The sequence below is a fragment of the Sphaerodactylus townsendi genome, linkage group LG03 (assembly GCF_021028975.2).
Source record: "Sphaerodactylus townsendi isolate TG3544 linkage group LG03, MPM_Stown_v2.3, whole genome shotgun sequence".
Classification (NCBI taxonomy): domain Eukaryota; kingdom Metazoa; phylum Chordata; class Lepidosauria; order Squamata; family Sphaerodactylidae; genus Sphaerodactylus; species Sphaerodactylus townsendi.
The window spans coordinates 47,227,420-47,250,214 of NC_059427.1; the positions used below are offsets into that span (position 1 = coordinate 47,227,420).

Below are 22,795 nucleotides of genomic sequence, written 5' to 3' on the forward strand. Positions count from 1 at the left end.
TCTGCTTGCCACTTCCTCAGTGCTTCACTCAGAAAACAAACTGAGAGAGAAGTATGATTTCCTTTCACCTGTGGCAACATAAAATTCCTCTCAAAATCCTACTCCTGGAGGAAGAATCGCACTCTTCAGGTGGAAATCCTTGCACCTGTGGAAATGCTACTTTGGAGCTAACAGGCTTGAAACTGCAATAAAGTTGTCATCTCTGGATTGGGAAATTCCTGGAGTTTTGGAAATGAATCTTGGGGAGGGTGGAGTTTGGGAATGGATGTCATGTTATGAGGCCATAGCTGAAACAAAGTTAGCTACCTTACTAGCTCTACTGATCCCTCTGTGCAGTCCAACAGAAGCCTCCCTCCTCACATGATAACAAGCAGGAAAAAAACACATTTAGGAGAAATGATAACCAGTTGAAAGCAGTTGATTCAGGACTTGCAATCTTACACCTGTATTGCACCTGAAAGCCCTGCAGTGTGGCCGCAGCAGGAGATACACACTAATCCATGCTTTTGCGTGCAAAGCAGGCACAGGCAGCCATCCTCTTGAAAACAAGACCAGAGAGCATGGGCGAGGATTGTTTATCCGGCTCTTCTCAGACGATGCACCTCTTAGCGTCACAATGGTTCTTGATACACACGGGGCAACTTTATTCCTTATTGTGTCCTTTTAAAGGATTCTGGGATTTAGGTTATTCATGCAACACATGCTGGGGCAGCAGTTTCTAAACATTTGAAAAAGCGGATTTCAGTTTGGCTTTGCTGCCTACTGCTTACCAGAAGACTCCCCGTAAATTTCCCCTGCAGCCCAGAGGTCACAAGCACAATGTGATGCCCAAAATAGCACAAAGGCAGAAATTCTTCCAACCGTGCTACATACCTAGATGTGGAAGTGTGGGCATTAGGCATAGATTCAGTTAATGTGCTTTCTCTATCCTACAGTGCCTAGAAGACAGTCTAAACGTGGATAATGTTTTACCTGGATTTTAATGCCCACCAGCCTAATAAAGTCACTTTAAAATATCGAAAATCGACATGATAAACGGAATTTACACTTGCCGCAACTTAAAGACTCTGGGATAGTGAATTTAAGTAATCTGCTGCCCTCTAATGGAAAACGGTTTTGTTAAATTACAGGCATGTGTTGAATTTGATTAGATCTTTTCAGGGTGGTGGGAAGAAAAGGAGAGGCAGATAGATGGATGAGATGTGCATTTAGGATCTGGAGGACCTTGGCAAATGTCTGAGAATATCTATTGCTTAGCTCTCTTGAAATATAGCTATGTTCTTTGGCATTACTGGAGACGCACAAAAGCAAGCAATACAGATCTTGCCAGAACAAAATCATTTGCTAGCTGCTAAGCTCTCCCACAGCTGTTCATCATGCAGGAAAATACCATGTGCTTCAAGAATCTCCTCTCATTACCATGGAAGGTTCTGGCAACAAAGACCCACGAGAACCGTTTACTTCTTCAGCATGGGCAGAAATCCAGATGACTAAGGAGAAGGTCACCCATCCTGCTAGTCTTAAAGGGATCTTGACAACAAAGTCCAGAAGGATGGGCTTTCATGCTTCCTGTGAGTTAGTGCTTATCACTATTTTAATGCTAGGATTCGAAGCAAAATAAACTAGCTGTGCGCAAGAAGGAATGGACTTATGTTCTTTTAGCAAGAACAGCCCCACTGTACGGCAAACTACAGCTGAATTCAAGGGACTTTCAAGATACTGTCTACATGGTGCCAAAGATGGGTGAGTGATCCATTGTTTTAAAAATGGGCCCCACTGGGCACGGAGCATGTGGTAATTCCTTGTATACCTGCCTATTCCATGGCGAAGACCTGGCAAATGGAAACAGTGATGTATAATAACAAATGCACTATCAAAACACGACACAAATGGAGTTATTACAATAGAAGCCTTTAATGTTAACCAGCTAACGAGAGACATCAATCATTTGTCACATGAACAGTCCATACTACCTCATGACAAAGGCATTTACTATCTATGCTAGCATTTTTTCCTGTAGTCTTAAGGGTTTTCATTTCTGTTGCTGTTTGAACATAAGACTCCCCTTCAGCTGTCGAGGAATCCACCTTGTGCATGCTCATGTCACTTGTTTGTAGTAAGAGAGCATGTCATCTAAGCTGCTGGAGCCTTGCGTGGGTGGGCACCAACTGCTCTGCGAACACCCACCATCAGTCCCTGCAGATGTGGAAGGGAAGCTCTCCGTTGGATTATGTTCTCTTTCTTCATATGAGGATCTAGCTTTGCTCCAATTCTCGCTTTTAAAGTCAGGCACTCTCTTTTGACCCGTATAATAACTGGAAGGAGGTGCAAATTCTGGCTCTCGTTCATCCCTGAGTTCCGACTGCTTCTTTGACCAAAGTCCAAAAGTGAATGCTGTTCGAGAAAAGGAGGGGGAGAAATCATAGAAAATTTTGATATTTACAATTGAGCAGTGTAGTGAAAACCAGATGGTTTTAACCAGATTTCCTTCTCCTGACCCTCTTTTGTGAAGAAGCTTTATTTCAGTGTTTTCAAGCATGTGGTTACAGCTAATTGAAAAGGCACTTCTGAAGAAACTCCAAACCACGGCCTTATGTCCTGTGGTAATGTTGGGCTTGGTGTGCCCTCTTGTGGTCCCAATGAAAAAAAAAATCTGTGAGTCACTAGTTAAGACGGTTAAATTCTTATTTCATACAACCTTTTCATGTATCCTCAAGAAAATAAGGGAACAGCTATGTTGTGGGGGGGGGGGGGATTAGACTAGAACCCATTCCCCACCTCTATGCATTTAGGTTGTTGCACAGTCCTCTCTCCATTATGTAAGCTTTTTTATACGTAGGAATATTTTAACATTTATGTTCCCACTCCTGAAATGGTACATTCAAGCCGCAGAGGGCTTATGCTTAGGGAATTCTGTCCCACTGTAACAGCTTTTCAACTCAAGGGGACTGTCTACACACTTACCTTTGCCTCTGTCCCATTCACGAACATATGGAACCCCGGGTTTTGTATCTTTCCGCTCCTGAATGACAACCTCCACTTTCCTACTTTCCGCAGCAGATCTTGCCACTTCACTAGGTTTGGGTTCAGCGGGCACTGGCTCAACAGCTTCTTCCTCTGTTTTGGGAGAAAACAATTATTATAGTCGATGTTATGCAAAATCCACACTTTGCTTTTTCATAGGCAAGCCAATTGTTACCCAATTAGAGCCAATGTTTCTGTCTTGGATAGTCGCTTTTTTCAAAACACAGTAGACCCTTGTCATTTGCAGGGATATGTCCCCAAGATCACCACAAACATCAAAATCCATGAATACTGGGAGGCATGGCGGTCTGCTGCCTCCCAGCACCAAAACAACCACACTTCCTGTGGTGACAATGTGGTAGGAGTAAGAACAAGCTGGAGAGTGCATAGCAAAACTACCAAGAGCTGCAAATATGCAAAGCTGCAAGTCACAAATCTGCAAATGGCATCGTCTGCTGTGTTAAAAAAAATTTATACAATTGGAAAATAATCCACCCGCAGGATAAAATAAATATCATATGCTCTCCCACTGCTATCAATGGGCACAAAAGGACAGGTCAAAAGATACTGTTTGACAACAAACTTTAGAATGACTACGATGGAACTAAAGAGGCTGCAGAAAGATATTTGCTGCCGCGGCCACAACATCCTGCAGGATTCAATTCAGTTTGTTTTGGGCTCTGCTTGCATTAGTCTGATCACTTCTCAGAAGTTCTCTAACAAGGTACCTCCTCACTCCTTCCTTGCTAGTCACAAGCTACTAGTGGAATACCATAGCTCAACTTCTCACCAAAGCTGCACACGTATCATTATGGATGGCAAAGCATATCCACAATGCTTTGGCACAAAGAAGACTTGTAGGTTGCTTCACATGTTGAATCAAACACCATTTTCTGAACAAAAGACCTTGTTTGCGCTTCTGTGTCATGAACACACACAGATCTTATATTTGTGGCCCTTAAATCCTTCAAAAACAGCATACCTGTATTTTCTACTGTGTTGCCGTCTTTCAAGCGCTTTTTTGCCCGAAGTTTAGACAGTCTGGCCTCCAGAACAGCCTTGCGTTTCTCCTTTATGTGCTCACGTTTTGCTCTCTGGTCTGTGGTCTTAGAAACAAAACAACAGTAGCTGCCCCTAAATCACATTGCTCACAATACTCACGTACACGTGCTACCCATCGTTATGGCGTAGCTATTTCCTCCCACATTACTGAACTGTGAGCCCAAACCTTATAAACGCTGCTAGAGGAAAGCACATTTTTCATGTAGCCGCAGTACAAAAATATTCAACTAATGAAAAAACAGGTTCCCCAGCTAAAACTGATTTGCTCTTTTTAAAGCATCTCTGAATACATATGTGTACCTTATATACTCGCATATAAGTCTACTTTTTCAGCACATTTTTTGTGCTGAAAAAAGCCCCTCTCAACTTATACACGAGTGAATGGGTGGCCAGTGGGTGGGGGGGAGGAAATGGGTGACAAGCGAAAAAAGGCTGGGAGCTGAGGGTGTTTTTCTGCACCTGCTCCCTGCTATGTGGACACAAAGGCAGCTCCCAGGTAAGCCTTGGGCTGTTGCTTCGCTGCACTACAGGTGGCCAGTAGCTTCATTTACAGTGAATATTCAGTGAATAGGTCTGAATATTAAATATTACATTTATATGTTACAGAATTTTTGTTCAGGCCAGGAAGCTCCATGAATGCTAAGAAGCCATACCCATTGGGAAATCCGCACCATTGGAGCCCATGATGGCAGGAATCCCCCCCACACACACACACACCGGGTGCCCTGGGGTGCAGCCACTGCCAGCACCTTTCTCAGCCCCCACCCAGTGTTTTTGGAAAGCAGGTGGGACCTCTGTCCAGCTGAGCTTGCAGACCTGCAAAAAAGACTTGCTTTGGGGCAGCGGCTGCCATCACCACGCAAGCATCTTCACTGTGTAATGATAAACTATCCGTGTTGAAGGAGAACCTATAGGGACTTTTTAAAAGGGGGATTTTGTTGAGCATCTTCCCTATGACACTCTGAAGAGATACTGTCTGTGAGAGTTATATATTCCACTTCAGAACTTTTAAAGTTATTGTTGATACCATACTGTTTTTCTTTGAAATAAATATTAAAACATTTTTTATTGGTATCTATTTTTATTTTTGAAATTTACCAGTAGCTGCTGCATTTCCCACCCTAGTCTTATACTTGAGTCAATAAGTTTTCCAAGTTTTCTGTGGTAAAATTAAGTGCCTCGACTTATATTCGGGTCGACGTATAGGCGAGTATATACGGTACATACCTCAGCAATTAATGTGCAGTCTATGACTACAATCGTAAGCACACATTCTAGGGAGTAAGCTCCACTGAACTCAACGGGGTTTATTTCTGAGTATACATGCTAAGGGTTGCCCTGTATACATGATTCAGTTGTCCAAAATGCATCACTCAGATGGCTTTTTGAAATGCTGGGGGTGACTATTTTAGGCTATTCAGGGTTACATAGCTCAGTAGAGATGGGGGTGGGGAGACACTTTTAAAAAATCTTCTAAAATACCTACTAAGGAAAGCATCCATACTGAATACCCTTCCAGAGGTTTACACCACCTTGAAAACATCATACCTGATCTCTTAGCATTTCCAATGTTTCCATCTGTTTTTTCCTCACACCTTGATCACGAGCAAAGGCAAAATAACCAACACCGAGCTGTCTGGCCTCTGAAAGGGAAGATTTTGCACAATGTTAGAGATCACTACCCATTACAAATCCAGGATGTACATTAGTAGACAGATACTCCACTTCTTTCAGTCCAAGGGACATTCTCTTGATTTTCAAAGGACCCAGAGGGTAACTCTGTCCATCATGCCTTCAAATATACCATCACTTCAAAATTAATATTTCTAGTCATCTTTTTTGTATTTCAGATGGATTTTTTACACTTAGTACTTACTTACAGGTCAGGCCAAAGACTTCTGTTCTTTCGACTGTGATGAAGGAACTACAGGTTATTCCAGGCCAAATTTTCCAGAGTAAGATGTTAAAAAAACATGCTACATTAAACATTTTCCCTCCCTGAATGCCTAACTTGAGAATTCTGTAGAAATGGAATCTTGATCTTTGGGCTTCAACAGGGTGGCCGTCAAACAGTAGGAATAAAACTACTCTTTTCTCCCCAAGACAAACACTTCTAGCAGAAAACGTGCATACCTTGTTCACGAATGTCCTCATAATGTATTGGTCCCACAGGTCTCTGCATGGCCTCTTCTTCCTCACGTTCCCATTGTTGACGCTGAAGTTCCCTTCTCATATCTTCAGACAACAGAGTCTTCTCTTCGCCCATTTGCCTAATTAAAATTGAACAGAGGCACTGTTTGAGAACTGGGAAGCAATACCTGGTAAGGAAGGAAAAATTACCTGAACAAGACTAATGGATTTTACGTAAAAGCACTCAATAACTGCATTTAGAACAGTTGCCAGAAGACTAACCTGAACAGAAAAGTCTTAATGTACTTCTAGAACAGGGGTCTGCAACCTGTGGCTCTCCAGCTATTCATGGACTACAATTCCCATCAGCCCCTGCCAGCATGACCAATTGACCATGCTGACAGGGGCTGATGGGAATTGTAGTCCATGAACAGCTAGAGAGCCACAGGTTGCAGACCCCGGTTCTAGAAGTTCTATAGATCACCCAATAAGAATGTCTCCCTCTATGCCCTTATTAAGTGGTCTTAGAACAGTTAACAGGGTGCTCTCAGCTGATCTTTAATATGTTAACTGGACACAGAGAGAAGACACTTGCCTCATGGGAAAGAGAAATCAAGGTAAATTCATGCACAAGCCATTCATACCTTTCAAGATCCTTTACATTTTCTGCAGTGCAAATACCATGCAGATTTATTCAGAAGCAAGTTTCAGTATAGCAATTTCAAACACTTCTATCCCACTTTACTGCTGCAAGTTCAAGGCAGAATACACCCCAGTAAGACTGCATAGGACAATACTGGCAATTTAGCAATGTGATTCTATGCAGAGTTATTCCAGTCCCAGCTCTTGAGTCACTCTACATAGGACTGTAGGTGCGTTTCAGGAACAGGCAGTTTTTGAATTATGAACTAACTGTTCAAACAGTAAGAACTCTGTTGGAACCAGTTCCCCCATCATGCCCAGCTTTGCCAGGGCATGTGAAAAATTAAATGGCGTGAACAAGTGGTCTGCACTTAACATCACATCCTTGATTGTATTAGAAGCCTCAAGTTCTTTTCATTGATTGAACGAGGGGTTTTTAAAAAAAACTCTCCTGGATTTCATTGGGATACATTAAAACTCAATCTAATAAAAGGGCCATTGCTCTAAGAACGCTAACAACATTTCTCTAGATGGTTAATAGGTCTGTGAAGAACACATTAGCAGCCTTTTTCCCTTACACAGAACATTTCAGATTTTGTCAGCATTATCATCCCAATTTCAAGTAAGTACAAAGGGTTTTAAGGAGTAATAGTGAAGCTCCACGTAAGTGGTCATCATTGTGTGTTTCTTTTGGAGGCATCCTTTTCATTTCCTCAAATTATATCCCTGTTCTTTAAACGGAATGCAAAGCCCCCAGGGCCAATTTGATAACATGTGCTGAAAAGACACTATAGTTGTCATTTCACCTCCTAGGAGAAAAGGGAGATATTTCAGTCAGATAAGATTTTATCACTACTGGAAAGCATAATACTTTGCCTTAAGGAAAACAGACTTCACAACTTGAAAGTCTCAACCTTGCATCTGGAACTTGATGTGGAAAAGACAATGGTACATTCTCCTGTGTCATATACACATTTTGTGAATGCAAAGGAGAAACAAATCTGGGTTACTAGCCCAGATGGAGGATGAAGTCACAGATACTGACAGACAGGAAACAAGAACAGTGAGAAAGCGCCAGAATGACACCAAAGGGCCCCCAGCTCCAAAGAGCCCCAGCCCAACCTCCCGGAAATTCAATACAACAAGAAGTTACCCAGATATCATTTCTTTTCACGACAATCACATCGACACAAATTCTGGTTTCTCCAACAGTTTACCTATTCTGTATTGGGCAGTATACTCCATGCAGCATGATTAACTCCATAAAATGTCAGTCTGATAATGAACCTAATGCCATTAAAACATGGATAATATAAATGGATAATGGCCTAATGCCATTAAAACATGGATAATATAAATATCTACCACTGCCACACACATCATAGGATGCAGTGATTTGGATTAAAGAAGTTGACCCTACAGGGGACCCTCTCCTAAAAATCAACAAAACCCAAAAGCCCCCACCAAGAGTCATAATTTTTTTTCTAATATAACAAGGGAAGCGGGGGAGAGAAGGAAGGGAAGAAAGGAAGAAAAAGGAACAGGAAAAGGGGAGGCCAGACTAGATGATAGATCATGGCCACTTCAACCATGGGTCTGGCAGAACATCTCCGTTTTTGGAGCCCTGTGGAACTAAATCACACCCCACAGTGCCCTAATCTCAAGTGGAAGGGAATTCCACCAAACCAGGGCTAGGGCCTTTTGGCCCTGTAGTTGAGGCCAGCTGGATGCTCTTTTGGTTGGAGATTGCTAGGTTACTGCTGGAGGAACATAAGGTCCTCCAGAGTAATATTGGGAGATGTGGTCCCATAGATATGAGAGCCCCAGACTGCTCAGGGCTTTAAAGGTCAACACCAATACTTTGAACCTGATCTGGAACTCATCAGGCAGCCAGTGCAGCTGGCAAAGAACCCGAGATTTTGCCAGCTTTATCTGCTAGGGGGTGAACTGCCACGACTGGTACATGTGCAAGAACAAAAGGCTCACAAGAGGAGGGAGAATGACTGCCCACAATATCAGGAGCAAGGAAAGAAGGAAACCACCAGAGACCTCCTTCTGTTTTTCCAGAATGGTGACCAAATGGGGATTCAGAGCTGCACATGATAGATCGTGAATAAAGAGACTCTCTCTCAGCAGCCCAGAAGTCTTCCCTTACCGTTCTTCCTCCTGCCTTCTACCGCACACCGGCTTCCTCCTCAAAAGGGGAACACAAACTAGTCTGATAGCTAAGTGCCACCATCTATTAGCCAATTGTAGAAAATACCTAAACAATAATTGCTACCTAAGCATGTTGATAGTTTTTTGTGTGTTGGCAGGGGAGTGGGGGAAGCTATCCTTGTTACTTCATGACTCTGCTTCTCACCTTCGGGGGTCAGCTGCTGCTGGCTCACCCCTGGCCTGACAAGCACCTCTGGGTGTCATAGTGACCTGGGCAGTTGCTCGTGCAGTATCTCACTGGGCTTTCATGGTCCTGCCTAGATGGTTCCCTTAGCACAAATAAGACCCACCCCCCCGACCCTAAATCAAATTAAAAGGCAGGAGGCAGGATGAAGACACAAAGACACAGGGCAAAGGGAGAGCCAGGTTGCATTCAAAGACAGGAATGGGAGGAATGGAAAGAAAAAGCAGTTTTAACAAAAAGAGGAATGTAGAAGAAGAAGAAGAGTTTGGATTTATATCCCCCCTTTCTCTCCTGTAGGAGACTCAAAGGGGTTTACAATCTCCTTGCCCTTCCCCCCTCACAACAAACACCCTGTGAGGTGGGTGGGGCTGAGAGAGCTCAGAAGAACTGTGACTAGCCCAAGGTCACCCAGCTGGCAAGTGTGGGAGTACACAGGCTAATCTGAACTCCCCAGATAAGCCTCTACAGCTCAAGCGGCAGAGCAGGGAATAAAACCCGGTTCCTCCAGATTATGAAAACAAGAAAACAGAGGAAATGGAGGAGAGAAGGAAGCCATGGCAAATAATAATCAGTAGCTGCTTTCAGAGTGAACAGTGGAGGAATGGTACATCAGAAAAAAAGCAAATTAAAACCAAAGAAAAGAAAGAAAAGAAATGAAATGGAGAGGTTAACCTGAAGGGATGTTTGAAGCATGGCAGGCAGGTGGGTGGGAATGAAAGCCTCAAGTCTTAAAAACAACTTCTTTCCTAGCATAAAAAAATGGCAGAAAGTCTGGGAATGAGGGGCAGGAAAGAAGAGATAGAAAAGTGGTGGTAACATTGGTAGACAGCCAAAACAAAAACAAAACACACAACCAACACACTTTGTTCATGCGTGGGACCTCCATCATGTGCACCTGCCACCAAACAGCACCAATACACTAATTGACAACAAAGGATTTTTTGTTATCAGCACCTTCAGCAAAGACATCAAACTAAATGCTGCCCAAGTTGTCAATCAATAGAGGTTGACAAGCAATCATAATGATGATACACATGTCTTCACTTGCACATTTAGCAGAAACATGCAGGGAAGGAACCATCGGCATATCTTACGCCCAACCAGATAATGGATCTGTGAAGATGTTCTGAGCCTTACCTCTTCTGAACAGATCTAGGGCTCTATCGATTGCCTGAAGGATGGGTCAGGTCAGGGAAACAAGATTCCTCAACATTCTCCACACTCATTTTGACAAAGGACTAAGCACAACGAATGCACTTCTTTTACTTTCAGGTGCATTATCAGCACTACTGTTGCATATTTGCAAAAGACGTCAAAAGTAAATCTGTACACTAGGACCAACATCACCTCTTCCCCTGAAGTTCTTTATCCATTTGAAGTAGATGCGGTAGATCCTTTTTCATGCAACGTCTTGATCTGCCCAAGGAGTCCACATAGTCAACCCTAGAATCAGAAGCAAAGAACACTTCATACAGAACCCAGATTTTATTCACTGGATGGACACTGCTTACAGAAAGCAGTAACAGGTCAACCCCCCCTTGAGAAAGGAACTACTTTCAGTCACTGGTTGTTATAAGGATGGAGGTAACAAAGTAGAGTTATATCCTTTCTTGACTTCAATTGACATAGAAAAATACAATTCTGCTTAAAACTGTACTAAGCTATCTCCATGACCATATGGAATAGACTAAAGCCAGTGCCCCATAAACAGTTGCCAACAGTTTAGGTTCAGATTTTTTTTTTAAGGAGGCAGCTATTGTGATGCAGCTATTTGTTTAGACAAGGGAGCTGGAGAAATGTTAACAAGTTATAATGACTCTTCACTTTCTAACTTTACTGGCACAGAGGATCTTCTCCCTGTGGTGAGAATATTGATCTAGCATTGACTTTCCATCCTAACATTAGACTGCGACAATAGATTTCAACGATCAGGCCAAGTCTCATTTAGTGATTGCTTCAGCAATTGCTCCGCTATTTTAACAAAAGCCAAAAACAAATGCAAAGCGGGACTTCTGTCAAAGTACTTTTGATGTAAAACTGTTTCTCCCCACGCTCGAGACGTTGTTATTGAAAACGGTTAGAGATTCAGATAAACGGCAGCACTTGCTGCCCATTAACAATGGCAAGTATTCTTGAGCATTGAACTTTCCCCCCAATTATTTACAGTGGCGCAGACACACGGCTGTCCAAGTGCTGATGGCCCAGCAGGCAGTGGCAATGATTAACAGTTAATGATTTATGCCTCCATTAAATTGCTCATTATGAGAATGTGAAAGAGACAAGATTGGCCATTTGCTTTCTTTTTAGCTCTTGAAAATGGGTTGTTGCTTCTTGGGGGGGAGAGGGGGCTCCTGCATTAAATAATTCTGTTTACGGATTTTTTTCCCCCTCCAATCATCAAAGAAGATCTTTTGAAACTTGCAGCCTTTCCAAAACTTTTGTTCTTGCTAATATTAATGCTGCCCCCCAAAATATATTTCCAGTTATTCAAAAAACCCAAATAATTTATGCATTTTCTACCCAAAGACGTTTAATTTGGTAAGGAAAGGACTCACATGCTTACGACGGCCTAGATACGTGGCCTGGGGACTCCATAGGCAGCTCATCTTGGGAAAGACTAATGGGCATACACACTTCTAAAGGTATGCCCTTTTTCACTGCAGCCTTGTTGTAAATTAAAAGGCACACCTTTTTTCCTAGCCTAAGCTTTCATGGATTGCAGCCCAGCTCATTAGATGATCATTACTGCTAAAAAGGATAACTGGTGGTATATTTAAGGAATCCTGTACATAACAAGTAGGGGGCTGGAGAACCCAATTTCAGCTGGTTAGTTTAAGTAGCTTCTACAGATGCTAATTTATAAAAATAATAATACAACAGAACATCAGTCTAAAATTGAAGTAGAAGGCAATTTCCAGTTATTACAGAAGAACTTCACCTTTAATGAGAAACCACAGCTTACTTTGTACAGACAACCAAAAAGACTATATAGCTCAAGACAGCTCATGCCCTGTGGTTGACTAATAAAAATGGTTTACTATTTCAAAATAACTATGTAAAAGTATGGAATGAAGTAAAGAAAGATTTGTTGAGATGGAACAGAATGAATTTATCTTTGTTGGGGAGAGTATCTGTGATAAAGACGAACGTGCTTCCAAGAATGTTATTTCTCTTCCAGGTGTTGCCAGTAATGAATACCATAACATGTTTTACACAATGGCAAAAAGATATCAGCAATTCCATTTGGCAAGGCCGGACTCCAAGAATAAAATATAAGAATTTACAAGATGCAAAAGAGAGAGGAGATTTAGCTCTGCCAAATCTAAGATTGTATTTTGATGCAACTGTATTGGTGTGGATCAGAGAATGGGTGATGTTGACGAATACTATACTGCTGGATCTGGAGGGGTTTGATAGAAGATTTGGGTGGCATGGTTACTTGTGGTACAGTAAAGCAAAGATTCATAAAGAATTTACAAATCACTATGTTAGAAGGAGTCTGCTCTGGATATGGTTGAGATGGGAAAGATTATGGAAAAAAGACTTGAAATTTACAGCTTGTTATAACTTGGAAGAAAATTATTATAAAATGATGTACAGATGATATTTAACACCAAAAAAACTGTCTAAAATGTATAATGGAATATCAAACAATGCTGGAAATGTCAACAACAGGATGGTTCTTTTTCATATGTGGCGGACATGTATACATGCAAATTTGTTTTGGGATATGATTTTAAAAGAAATGCAAAAGATTTTGAAAATAATAATTGGAAAAAAACCTGAGGCATTTCTGTTGCGGTTGATGGGGGAAAGTATTCCTGATCAATACAGAACACCTTTTATATATATGACAACTGCAGCAAGGATTTTATATGCATACAAATGGAGGAACAACACAATTCTAACGAAACAAGACTGGATCCTGAAAGTCACAGAGTATGCAGAGATGGCAAGGCTGACGGTGGTTATAAGAATATGGACAATTTTCTGAAAGATTGGAAATCCTTTGTGGACTACTTATTGAAAATATATACAAACAGAGAAACAATGGCAGGATTCAAGATTTAAGTGAAAACAGTGTATTGGATTAAGACAACTTTATAAGAAGGACTAAAAGTGAAAAAAATGTAGATAATTATAAGCACTGAGTTAGACTTATGCTTGGATCCTTACTGAGGTAGCTGGTTTTCTATTTTATTTTCATTTAGTATTATTATTATAGAGGGGAGGGGGGACTAGATCGGGATCTTTTCTTTATCTTTCTATGAAAATGCTATTTAGATGTGTAAAATAAATAAAAATTCTCATTAAAAACAGCTCATGCCCAATAAATCCACTACCTTTTAAGGTGTCCTAAGACTCTTTGCCGTTTTCATCTTCTACTGGAACCTCTCCTGCAAGGCAGGGAGAATGACATGGAAGATTCTCTCTTCGTAGGAAGGAATGTTTATCATAGAAGGTAAGGAATTGCCAGAAAATCTTCCTACAGAGATTTAGGGGGTGGGGGAGCTTTTTTGAATGCTAAGTGATATAACAATAAGATTCCACAAAAAATCACATAGAACCTGACTGTACCCCTACAAATGTTACCACTGACCATTCTTCAGTGGGATCCTGCGGCGGTGGAATCTCCATTTCAGAGAGCCTCTCATCTTCATTTTCTTTCTCTACCGCTTCTCTGGCAGTTTCATTTGCACGCAGTTCTTGTACTTCTCGCCGCTTATCTATGATCTTTTGAGTGAAATCCACAAGGTACAAATCCTCAGTTTCTTCATCTGCAACAGAAAATCAATTCTTAAATAACAGGCATTGAAAAGTACCCCACTGAGATGGGAGTCAATATGAAATTCCAGCAATCAGCACAATTGCCGCTGACAATGCCCTTGACTACAATACAGGACGATGGGCAGAACACAGTAAAATTACCTAAGCAATCGTTGCGTGTTTCTTCAGTTCAACAGTAGCCGAGCATAATTGTGGATTGTGCTGCTTGTCAAGGAAAGAGCCCTTGAGCTAATGGAATATTTTCTTCTATGGTCCATGATTTGCAAATCCAACTCAACAATCAAGTATTCCTTAAGCTACAACTAAAGGTTATGGGGAATGTGCAGCTGCCACTGAATGTATTTGCCCTACATCTCCTCCTTGTCTCTTCCACAGTAACATCTTGTAATACAAAGCCAAGGGCCTGATGCTGTGAATGTCCCTATACCTACAAGAAATAGCCAATGAAGTAGATCTAGAAAGAAAAACTCATGCTCAGCTTATATTGCACCCAGAGGTTTACATACTAGATGTAGCTGAAAGAGAGATTTAAAGCTATTTTTGTGTCATGCAACTCCCATACATCCATAGCCTGCAAATCACACAGAAAAGCCCGAAGTTGCTCTCCTTAAGCTAGTAGCATATTTGACAGCTGACAAACATTATAATTGATCTCTGCAGCTCAACATAACTTTTGTTCACACCTAGTGTGCCTTGAGATGAAGGGAAGCTTTTAGCATACTTTTAAATACGATGCAAAAGTTTCAAGGCTTGACAGGTGGACTGCACACTATTTCTGAAGTACCTGTGATGCTATGGAACATTATTAGAATGCAATAAAGTCTGATTACTTGTGTTAAACTATCAGTAATCAGCAAGAAAACTGTACTCTTCCGATGTCCAATATCATTCAATTTTCCCCTGGTCATATGAATTTCAATTTATCCACAAATCCAGAAATCTATGCAACTAATCTATCCACAGATTTCCCCATCGGAATACGAAGACCCATTTGTCCATAAGAGTTCTTGTCAGTCATTATTCAAGCAAAAAACAAAAACTTTGTTTACAATTTACAGGGCCGGGCAGACCAATCCGTACTGGGCTGGCGGGCAGGGATAACGCCACTCTGGTGCCAGCCCACCCCCTCCAAAAGGCTGTCCAGGAATACGGAAAGTTCAAAAAGATTTTTTAAAACATAGGTGAGCATCTCCAATAAGGAAAAGCGGAGATACACTGCGGAAAGTGTAGCATGTATCCTCACCTGGGACCGATAGTGTTAGGGGATTAAATGGACGGTGGAAGCCAATTAAGGTCTGCTCCACCCCCAGGAATGTCCTCGCCACACCAGCGTAGCTCAGGACAGAGAAGGATCACTGACGAAAAGTGATCCCCCAGTCAGAAGTCCCAGGGCCTCACAACAGCTGGGAACTGGCAGATTTGCCCCTCAGCGCTGTCACTCCACAATATTTGCTACATTGATTTGATAAACATTCTATGGCTGCCTTGCTTAGAGACAAATACAAGGTTCCCCCAAGTCACCGAGCCATGTATCAATCGCAATCTTTTCTTAAGCTTCTAAATCTGAAGACAGAACTGAAAGCCCACATAATTATCTTTCAGGAGTATTAATCACCAAAGCTTTCTTTCAACACAATCATGAAAAATCCCTGTTGTTTTCAAAATAAAAGATACCTCTCTTAATAAAAGCAGATTTTGAACGTATTTCAAACGTTCAGAACAGTCCCAGTAGACAAAACTGTGTTGCCGGAGAAATTGTGAGGCGTGGTGTCACAGTTAGAGCATCAGGCATCTGAGAGACCCAGGCTTGAGTTCCCACTTTGCCATGGAACACTGCCAGGTGACGTCGGGCCAGTTGGGCATTCTTAGCTGAACCTACCTCACTGGGTTGTTTTGAGGATAAAGTGGAGGAGAGGGTCCCAACTGGGGAGAAAGGTGGGGTGTAAACCTAGTCCATACTCAAAAATTCCACCAAGCTCCCTGGTAGTAGTGGGCTGAAGTCGTCGATTAATGAGATGTAACATCAGACCAACAGAAACATAGTTTTAATTACCTGGAAAGTCTCCTTTTGTCATCTTCTCATAGAGTTTTGCTTTCTCTTCCAGTTTCTGCCTAGAAAATAGACCCCAAAACAGCCATTTAAATCTGAATTAGCCTTTTTTACCATTAGGAAGCCTTTTACCATTTCGATCTCATGAGAAATACGTCCTTTTGTGGAGCCAATATGCATAGCCAAAAGCATCACTCCACAAGACGACCCATGCTGCCTTCAGCACACACATGCCTCTAACTGCATGATGGATTCCGGGGATAACCCTTCATCAAGCAAAGTCCTAGTTCATTAGTAATGAAAACCCTGATCCTAGAGGCACTTATTCGCTGTCACAGTGAGAGAGAACAGAAAACACTTAGTTCCAGCTAGAAAACACCAGGAATAAGAAGGACACACTTATGCAGAGTGGAGAGTCAAGACTGCAATCCTAAGTACTTGTCAGGGAGCAAATCCCATTGAACCAAACTGAACTGATTTCCAGTTTGGTTTTAATTACACAGCATAGAAGTCTGTATTTATTCCAAAGCATCTTGTCGAACAAGTACACATCTGAACTCTAGCCCTTCAAGTGCAACAGTCAGATGAGCCGTGCTATTCGAAGTGGCCTTCAGAGTCTCAAGCACACGATTAGAAATGGTCTCCAGATATGCAACAGTGATCAAGATATTCCTGCCAATATCCCCTACCTGAACTGCTATCCTTCTAGTGCCAGCATGATCAAAAGCTATGGCCATGTATATTTCAAAGCATGGAACACAACTGGTTCCAGAAGGAGTCAAGTTTACAACGTGCAAATTGGATCATGAAAATTCATACCTACTATTTAAACAAATCAAAAATTACCTTGCTTTATCCAGTGTTTGCTGCTCTTCTATCTTCTGCTCAGCATCTTTCTCAGCTCGATCTGAAACACCTTTGTTCTGCTTAGTCCAGATGCTTGGCTTCTGAAATATTCAGTTTTCAAAACAAAACACAAACCTGGGGTAAGACAGACTGCCTGATCAATATGCATTCTATGCTTATCTTATTATTTCATCCCAAAACAGTAGTCAGTGCTAGACCTATCAGAGCAGCAATAGGCAACATATGATCTTATGGTTGCATTAGCCTCCTGAGGCTTTTCCCATGCAAAGCTTTTCCCATCTACATTAACAGGCCTACAAATGAGTTACAAAGCAGCAGCAAGGAGGGGCAGGCAGAGGGGGGCTTACTTTAAAAGAAGGTTCATTTAGAAGCATAGATTAGCTATTTTTATTTTCAGTATCTTCTTTGAATTGGCATATATTTGTTCTGAATATTATTAGATAAAGAAGAGAAGTTTGGATCTATACCCCGCTTTTCTCAACCGTAAGGAGCCTTAAAGCAGTTTACAGACTTCTTCCTTTTCTCCCCCAACAACAGACACCTTGTGAGGTTGATAGGGCTGAGAGAGTTCAGAAAGAACTGTGACCAGCCCAAGGTCGCCTAGCTGGCTTCAGGTGTAATAGTGGGAAAACAACTCTGGCTCACCAGCAGAGTCCACAGCTCACGTGGAGGAGTGGAAAATCACTCACAGCTGTGCTCTGCAAGCTGCACTGGTTTCAGGTAGAGCACCAAATTAGATTCCAGGTTCTTGTACTAACATACAAAACCCTAAATGGTCTGGGACCAGAGTATCTACGGGACCATCTCTCCAGGTATGCCCCCCCCCCACCCCCACAAAGAGTGCTCTGATTAGTGAACGCCAACTTACTGGTGGTCCCTGGCTCCAGCTTGTCTCAACCAGGGCCAGGGCTTTTTCAACCCCGGCCCCAGCCAAGTGGAACGCTCTGTCCAAGGAAACCAGGGCCCTGCATGGCTTAATGCAGTCCCGCAGGGGCTGTAGGACAGAGCTGTTCTGCCAGGCACATGGTTGAGGCAGTTACAGTTAACATCTAGGCCTCCCTCATCAACCACCAATCACTCAACATCAGTATCATCATCCTTGACTCATTGATTTTAGCAAGTCGTCAAGGACCCCTCAGTATGGTATTTATTCTTGTACTGGTTTTGAAATTAATCACCACTTGGATAGTTTGGGTTTTATTGGATGTTTAAATGTTTCAAAACAAATAACAAGACCTTTAATGGCATCAATTTAAATGTTTCATTATTTATTGTTTGTATGAATGATGTACACTGCCCCAAGTCCAGAAGGGGAGGAGCAACATACTAAATCTATTAAAGAAATATATAAAACATTGAAGTTTACCACTATATTCACTGCCAATTCTTACACTGAAGTATTTTTTATTTGTCCATAATTTGTGATTCGACAGATTTCTGAAATTCTCATTATATAAAAGGAAACTAGCAGTAATAAACTGAAAGTCATTGCTTTTCGCCCATAACAAACGGTATGTGAGATTATGAAGGAAATCCACAACAAAATCCTAAACTGTTCTTTAAAAATGCCTATGTTTGTGAAACATTAGATTTAAGAGATTAATGAATAAGTTATTGCAATTTAAGTATGGGATACCCTTTTGCAAAGTGAAAAAAACATTAATTCCAGATTAATCAACATTTCAAATTGTATTACTATGCAGCTCACTAGCTGATAACTAGTTCCATTTTTGGACACAACACAAAACCAGCTACCTCTCATAAGTTGTTAAGGGAAAAGTGCTATTCTTGTACTGCAGCCAACTGCATTCAAAAACATAATTCAATCTTAATTAGGTGTAAAATGAGTTGACTGATAAAGTAAAACATTTGGGCTTGCACAAATGTAGCTAAGAGAAAAGTTATTGGTCAGAAAATCTCAGCTAATACTTGTTATATTAATTAATTTTGTTATTTTTTAAATTTAATTTTGTTAATTTAATTTGTTAATTTTTGATTTAACAAAAATTCTACTACTTTATATTGTCCAGCCTGTATATTCAACATATTCAGATATGTACACTACAGACACTATATATTGCTAAATTTTAAAATGTTCTCTTTCTTCATTTGGTGGTTCATAGCTATAGGAACTTCAGATGCGCCGAAGAAGTGAGACAAGTCCATTTATCAGGAGCTGGTATAAAATAATTGTTGTGAGAGTGACTTGTGATCTGGAAGATTACCGTAGGCAAGTTTCAGCTCCTCTAGCAACAAATTATTGACCTACCTTACAGGGATACTGCAAGGATTTCTGTGACAATGTATGTAAAGTATCTAAAACCTGACAGTGGAATAGACACACTAAGGCCCCTTCCGCACACGCAAAATAATGCATTTTCAAACCACTTTCACAACTGTTTGCAAGTGGATTTTGCTATTCCGCACAGCTTTAAAGAGCACTGAAAGCAGTTTGAAAGTGCATTATTCTGCATGTGTGGAATGAGCCTAAGTATCACTATCAAAAATGTTTTAAATGCTAGAAGTAAACTTGTAACAGTTTTCTCTGCTTGGAAAAAATTTTATTTTGAGGGAGTCTACGAAACCGGGTCACTTCTGGTTTTCTTCATTTAAAACAATACTTGTACCAAATCTGTTAGTGTCTCTGGTCTTTATATAGTTGAACAGAAAATGATTAAAATTCAAGACATGTGGGGTAACCAGTAATTACTATTTATCTACCTTGTTTGTCGCTTTGGTTTTTACAAAGGTCCCAGCATCCTTCAGAAGTTTTTCTTTTTTAAATTGTTCTTGTTTTCGGAAAAGCTCAGCTTTCAAGTCGACCAGCTGGATGAGGAACAGAGAAGATAGGGAAAAAAGGGTCACTCACAACAGAACAAGAGTCACACAAATTTTACATGTTTCCAATACAGTCAGGTACTAACAGCAACAACACTAACAACTTTAGGAAATTCAAACCCATACATGTGTTTTTTAAAGATAAAATTAAGATAATCATGTGTCACACTCAGGAGATGGTATAAAACCTTTCACGTGGCAAGGAACAGTAAAGGTCTTGGAAATCTGCTTTTGCTGCACAAAGTAATGACTGAGCTTCACCTGTACACAACAAATGTGCAATTCACCCAACAACTGTGATCCTCCCTAGAACATCTGGGAAAAGATACAAATCATACAACTCTTAAAGGCCAAACACCTAAAAAATTGTAAGGTTCACACCAGGCAAGCCTCCTCAGAGGAGTTTTGGCACCTTAACTGAAAAGCTCCTGTGCCTGGTGCTCATCCAACTAATTTATGATCATAGGGATTAAGTAGGGCCTCTGACGATCATTTCAATGACAAGCAGATGTAGCTTTGTGTTGAAAGTCCTGATAGCAAGAGATTCACTGCCAGGAACTTACTTCAGCCCCTCAAGGGTTAACAGAGAAGCCAGGATCAATACGTGATCAAAATCAACCCTCGATACAATGCTCAACCCTGGCGCATACGAGGCACATTCTGGTTCACTTATGCTACAAATGTTCAGTGTTTAAAGTGCCACCCCATTCTTGTGCCACACTCGATTTGGAAAGCATCCTGCCCGCGACCAAAGGACCACATTCCACTAACAGACACTGAGACCCCCAGACAGCCATGGATTCCTTTTAGGAAAGGCCAAAACAACTCGGGGCACCTTATAAGGCTACATCAGGAGCTTTTCCATGGACTAAATGAAGCCCATTTCACAAGGAGAGGGCCAAAGCTAGGGAGGGCGCAACGACACTATTATTTATTTATTATTATTTATTTAATTTGTATACCGCCCGATCCCCGAAGGGCTCCGGGCGGTGTATTATTATTTATTTAATAATAATATCCCTCCCTCCCGTCTCACCGAAGCAACAACACTATCCCTCCCTCCCGTCTCACCGAAGCAACAGTCACGTCCAGCGGCTTCTTCCTGCGATCCATGACGGCAGCAGCTGCTGTGACCGAACAACAAACGTAAAACGAGCGACGAGCCAACAGCTAAACAGCCCTTAAAAACAAGCTTCCCCCACTACTTCCGTCCATAGTCGTAAAGCACAGTTTCTATAATTGCGACAAGATTGCGACAGTGCCGGAAAGCAAGGCGCTCCCAATGGACAGCGTTGAGTTTCCTTCATGCCTATAGGTTCCTCGTCCAGAGTTGTGAAAGGGGATACTGCGGCTGCGCAATAAAACGAAACGGGGGAGGTGCTTGTACCGTAATATTTTACATAGCGAGTTCAGAGAAATTTATTACCGTAGTCTCTCTAATATTACCGTGATAGGCTATGAGTCTCATCCTATCTAAATTCGCTGGCTGAAAAGTCTGTTATGTCGATTCCGAATTAAATTACTTCAGCAGAGTATGTGGATCTTATTTGAATTGTTGGTATTTGCACGTGTCTGTCACAACCCAGTCAGTCATAAAACCCCTGTTAACTGTTTGTATGTGATAGGATGCTAAGGTGATGTTGTAATGAGCTATTGATTAGCTATTTGTCAGTAGATAACACTTGCTTGCATGTTAGTGAACACGTACATCAGAAGTTATAAAGTTATTTTCTTTGTTTCAGAAGAAGAGCACATGGACAGAGAAAAGTAGGAAGAGCAAGGTGTAGTTTTAATGTATAGTTAGTACTGTAAATATGTAACAGAGCAGTACAGTATTTATCTGTTTTATTCCTTATATAACCCTTCCTTTTAAGTTAGTAAAACTTTTATACAAAGCAACTCAAAGTACCTCCGGCTCTCTTCTTTTTCTACTGGATGCTGCTTCTGCATCTCTGCTAATAAGTATCTATTTTAATCAATACCTGGATTAATTGACTTCAGCTCCTATTTCCCTTCACATGTTTTTTTTTAATAATAATGCTGGTGGTTGTACTATTATTTTTAATAATGCTGATTTTACTAGTTTCTAATAATCTCTATCCAGTGCAGTTTTGCTCCCTTTTGTCCAGCAAATTAATTCTTCTTTTTCTTAAATCCTGTTCAGCATAAGATGGGGGATAAATAACCAGAGACATGGCCTTATCAGTAGTGGTGCCTTGCCTTCAGAATACTCTCCCCCGGAGGCTAACTTTTAGTTCAGCACCAGACCAAACTTTTTTTTTTACCCTGACTTTTAATCAATGGACTACATTCTAGTTTATTTTTTTACACCCCACTTCTAGATCTGTTTTCTGAAAATTATCTTTAAGCTACTCTATGTTTGTTTTGTGCTCTTGTTTTACACTGTAGCTTGTTTTTAATTAATTATTTTGATAATGTTTTAGCTGTGAGCTTCCTTAAGCTTGTCTCTGAAGAGGAAGCATAGACACTTTTACCTGGTAGCAACCATATGAGGTGGGTTAGACAGACATGGTGACTTGAGCCTAGCGTACCAGTGAGGTTGTATTTATTGTTTTATTATATTCCATTATTTTATTGATGTACTTTTGTGTACTTGTATTGCAAAATTATATTCATTGTAAGATGTTTTGTAACTAAATAGCACATTAGGGCATGAATGTTCTAATTAAATACATAAATTGATTGTTGTGGTGCTCGCTTTCCAGTAAGATGTAGCATTGCTCAAAAAAACCAAACCTGATGGGATGATATTGGGTGCCTTTTCTTTTATTTAAAGGCAGGTATGTAATCACATTTATATTATGTGTTTGTTTTCAAATGTTTTCATCTGAGTCTTTGGTTACTGTACATTCAATATCGCCCCCCTCCTCGCCCCCCAAGAGTCCTTTGTTCTGCAAATAATAACCTTCTGGTGGTTAAACATTAGAATCAAGACCGTGACTAATGAACACCATCCAGACAAAGGATATCTC

The 22,795-nt window shown here is 41.0% G+C and overlaps 1 protein-coding gene across 1 annotated transcript; it reads right to left on the bottom strand.

Moving 5' to 3' along the window:
- Positions 1–1,894: 1,894 nt before the first annotated feature.
- On the bottom strand, positions 1,895–21,048 carry CCDC174 (coiled-coil domain containing 174). Its single transcript, XM_048491634.1, has 11 exons — positions 20,874–21,048; positions 19,686–19,790; positions 16,944–17,044; positions 16,101–16,159; positions 13,860–14,037; positions 10,607–10,702; positions 6,220–6,356; positions 5,635–5,729; positions 4,007–4,130; positions 2,965–3,117; positions 1,895–2,394 (listed from the first exon to the last, which is right to left on the bottom strand). Exons 1-11 carry the CDS (start codon positions 20,913–20,915, stop codon positions 2,099–2,101), a joined length of 1,386 nt encoding a protein of 461 aa, XP_048347591.1. The 5' UTR covers positions 20,916–21,048; the 3' UTR covers positions 1,895–2,098.
- Between the last annotated feature and the right edge of the window lie 1,747 nt (positions 21,049–22,795).

What these genes read in the sequence shown, in the direction of transcription:
- CCDC174 (XM_048491634.1), bottom strand. Translation starts at nt 20,915, where the DNA reads ATGGATCGCAGGAAGAAGCCGCTGGACGTGACTGTTGCTTCG. An exon ending in CAAACACTGGATAAAGCAAG is followed by an intron (nt 16,160 to 16,943) that starts GTAATTTTTGAT and finishes TCTATTTTCTAG; the next exon opens with GCAGAAACTGGAAGAGAAAG. An exon ending in AAAGAACTTCAGGGGAAGAG is followed by an intron (nt 6,357 to 10,606) that starts GTGATGTTGGTC and finishes AATTTTAATTAG; the next exon opens with GCAAATGGGCGAAGAGAAGA.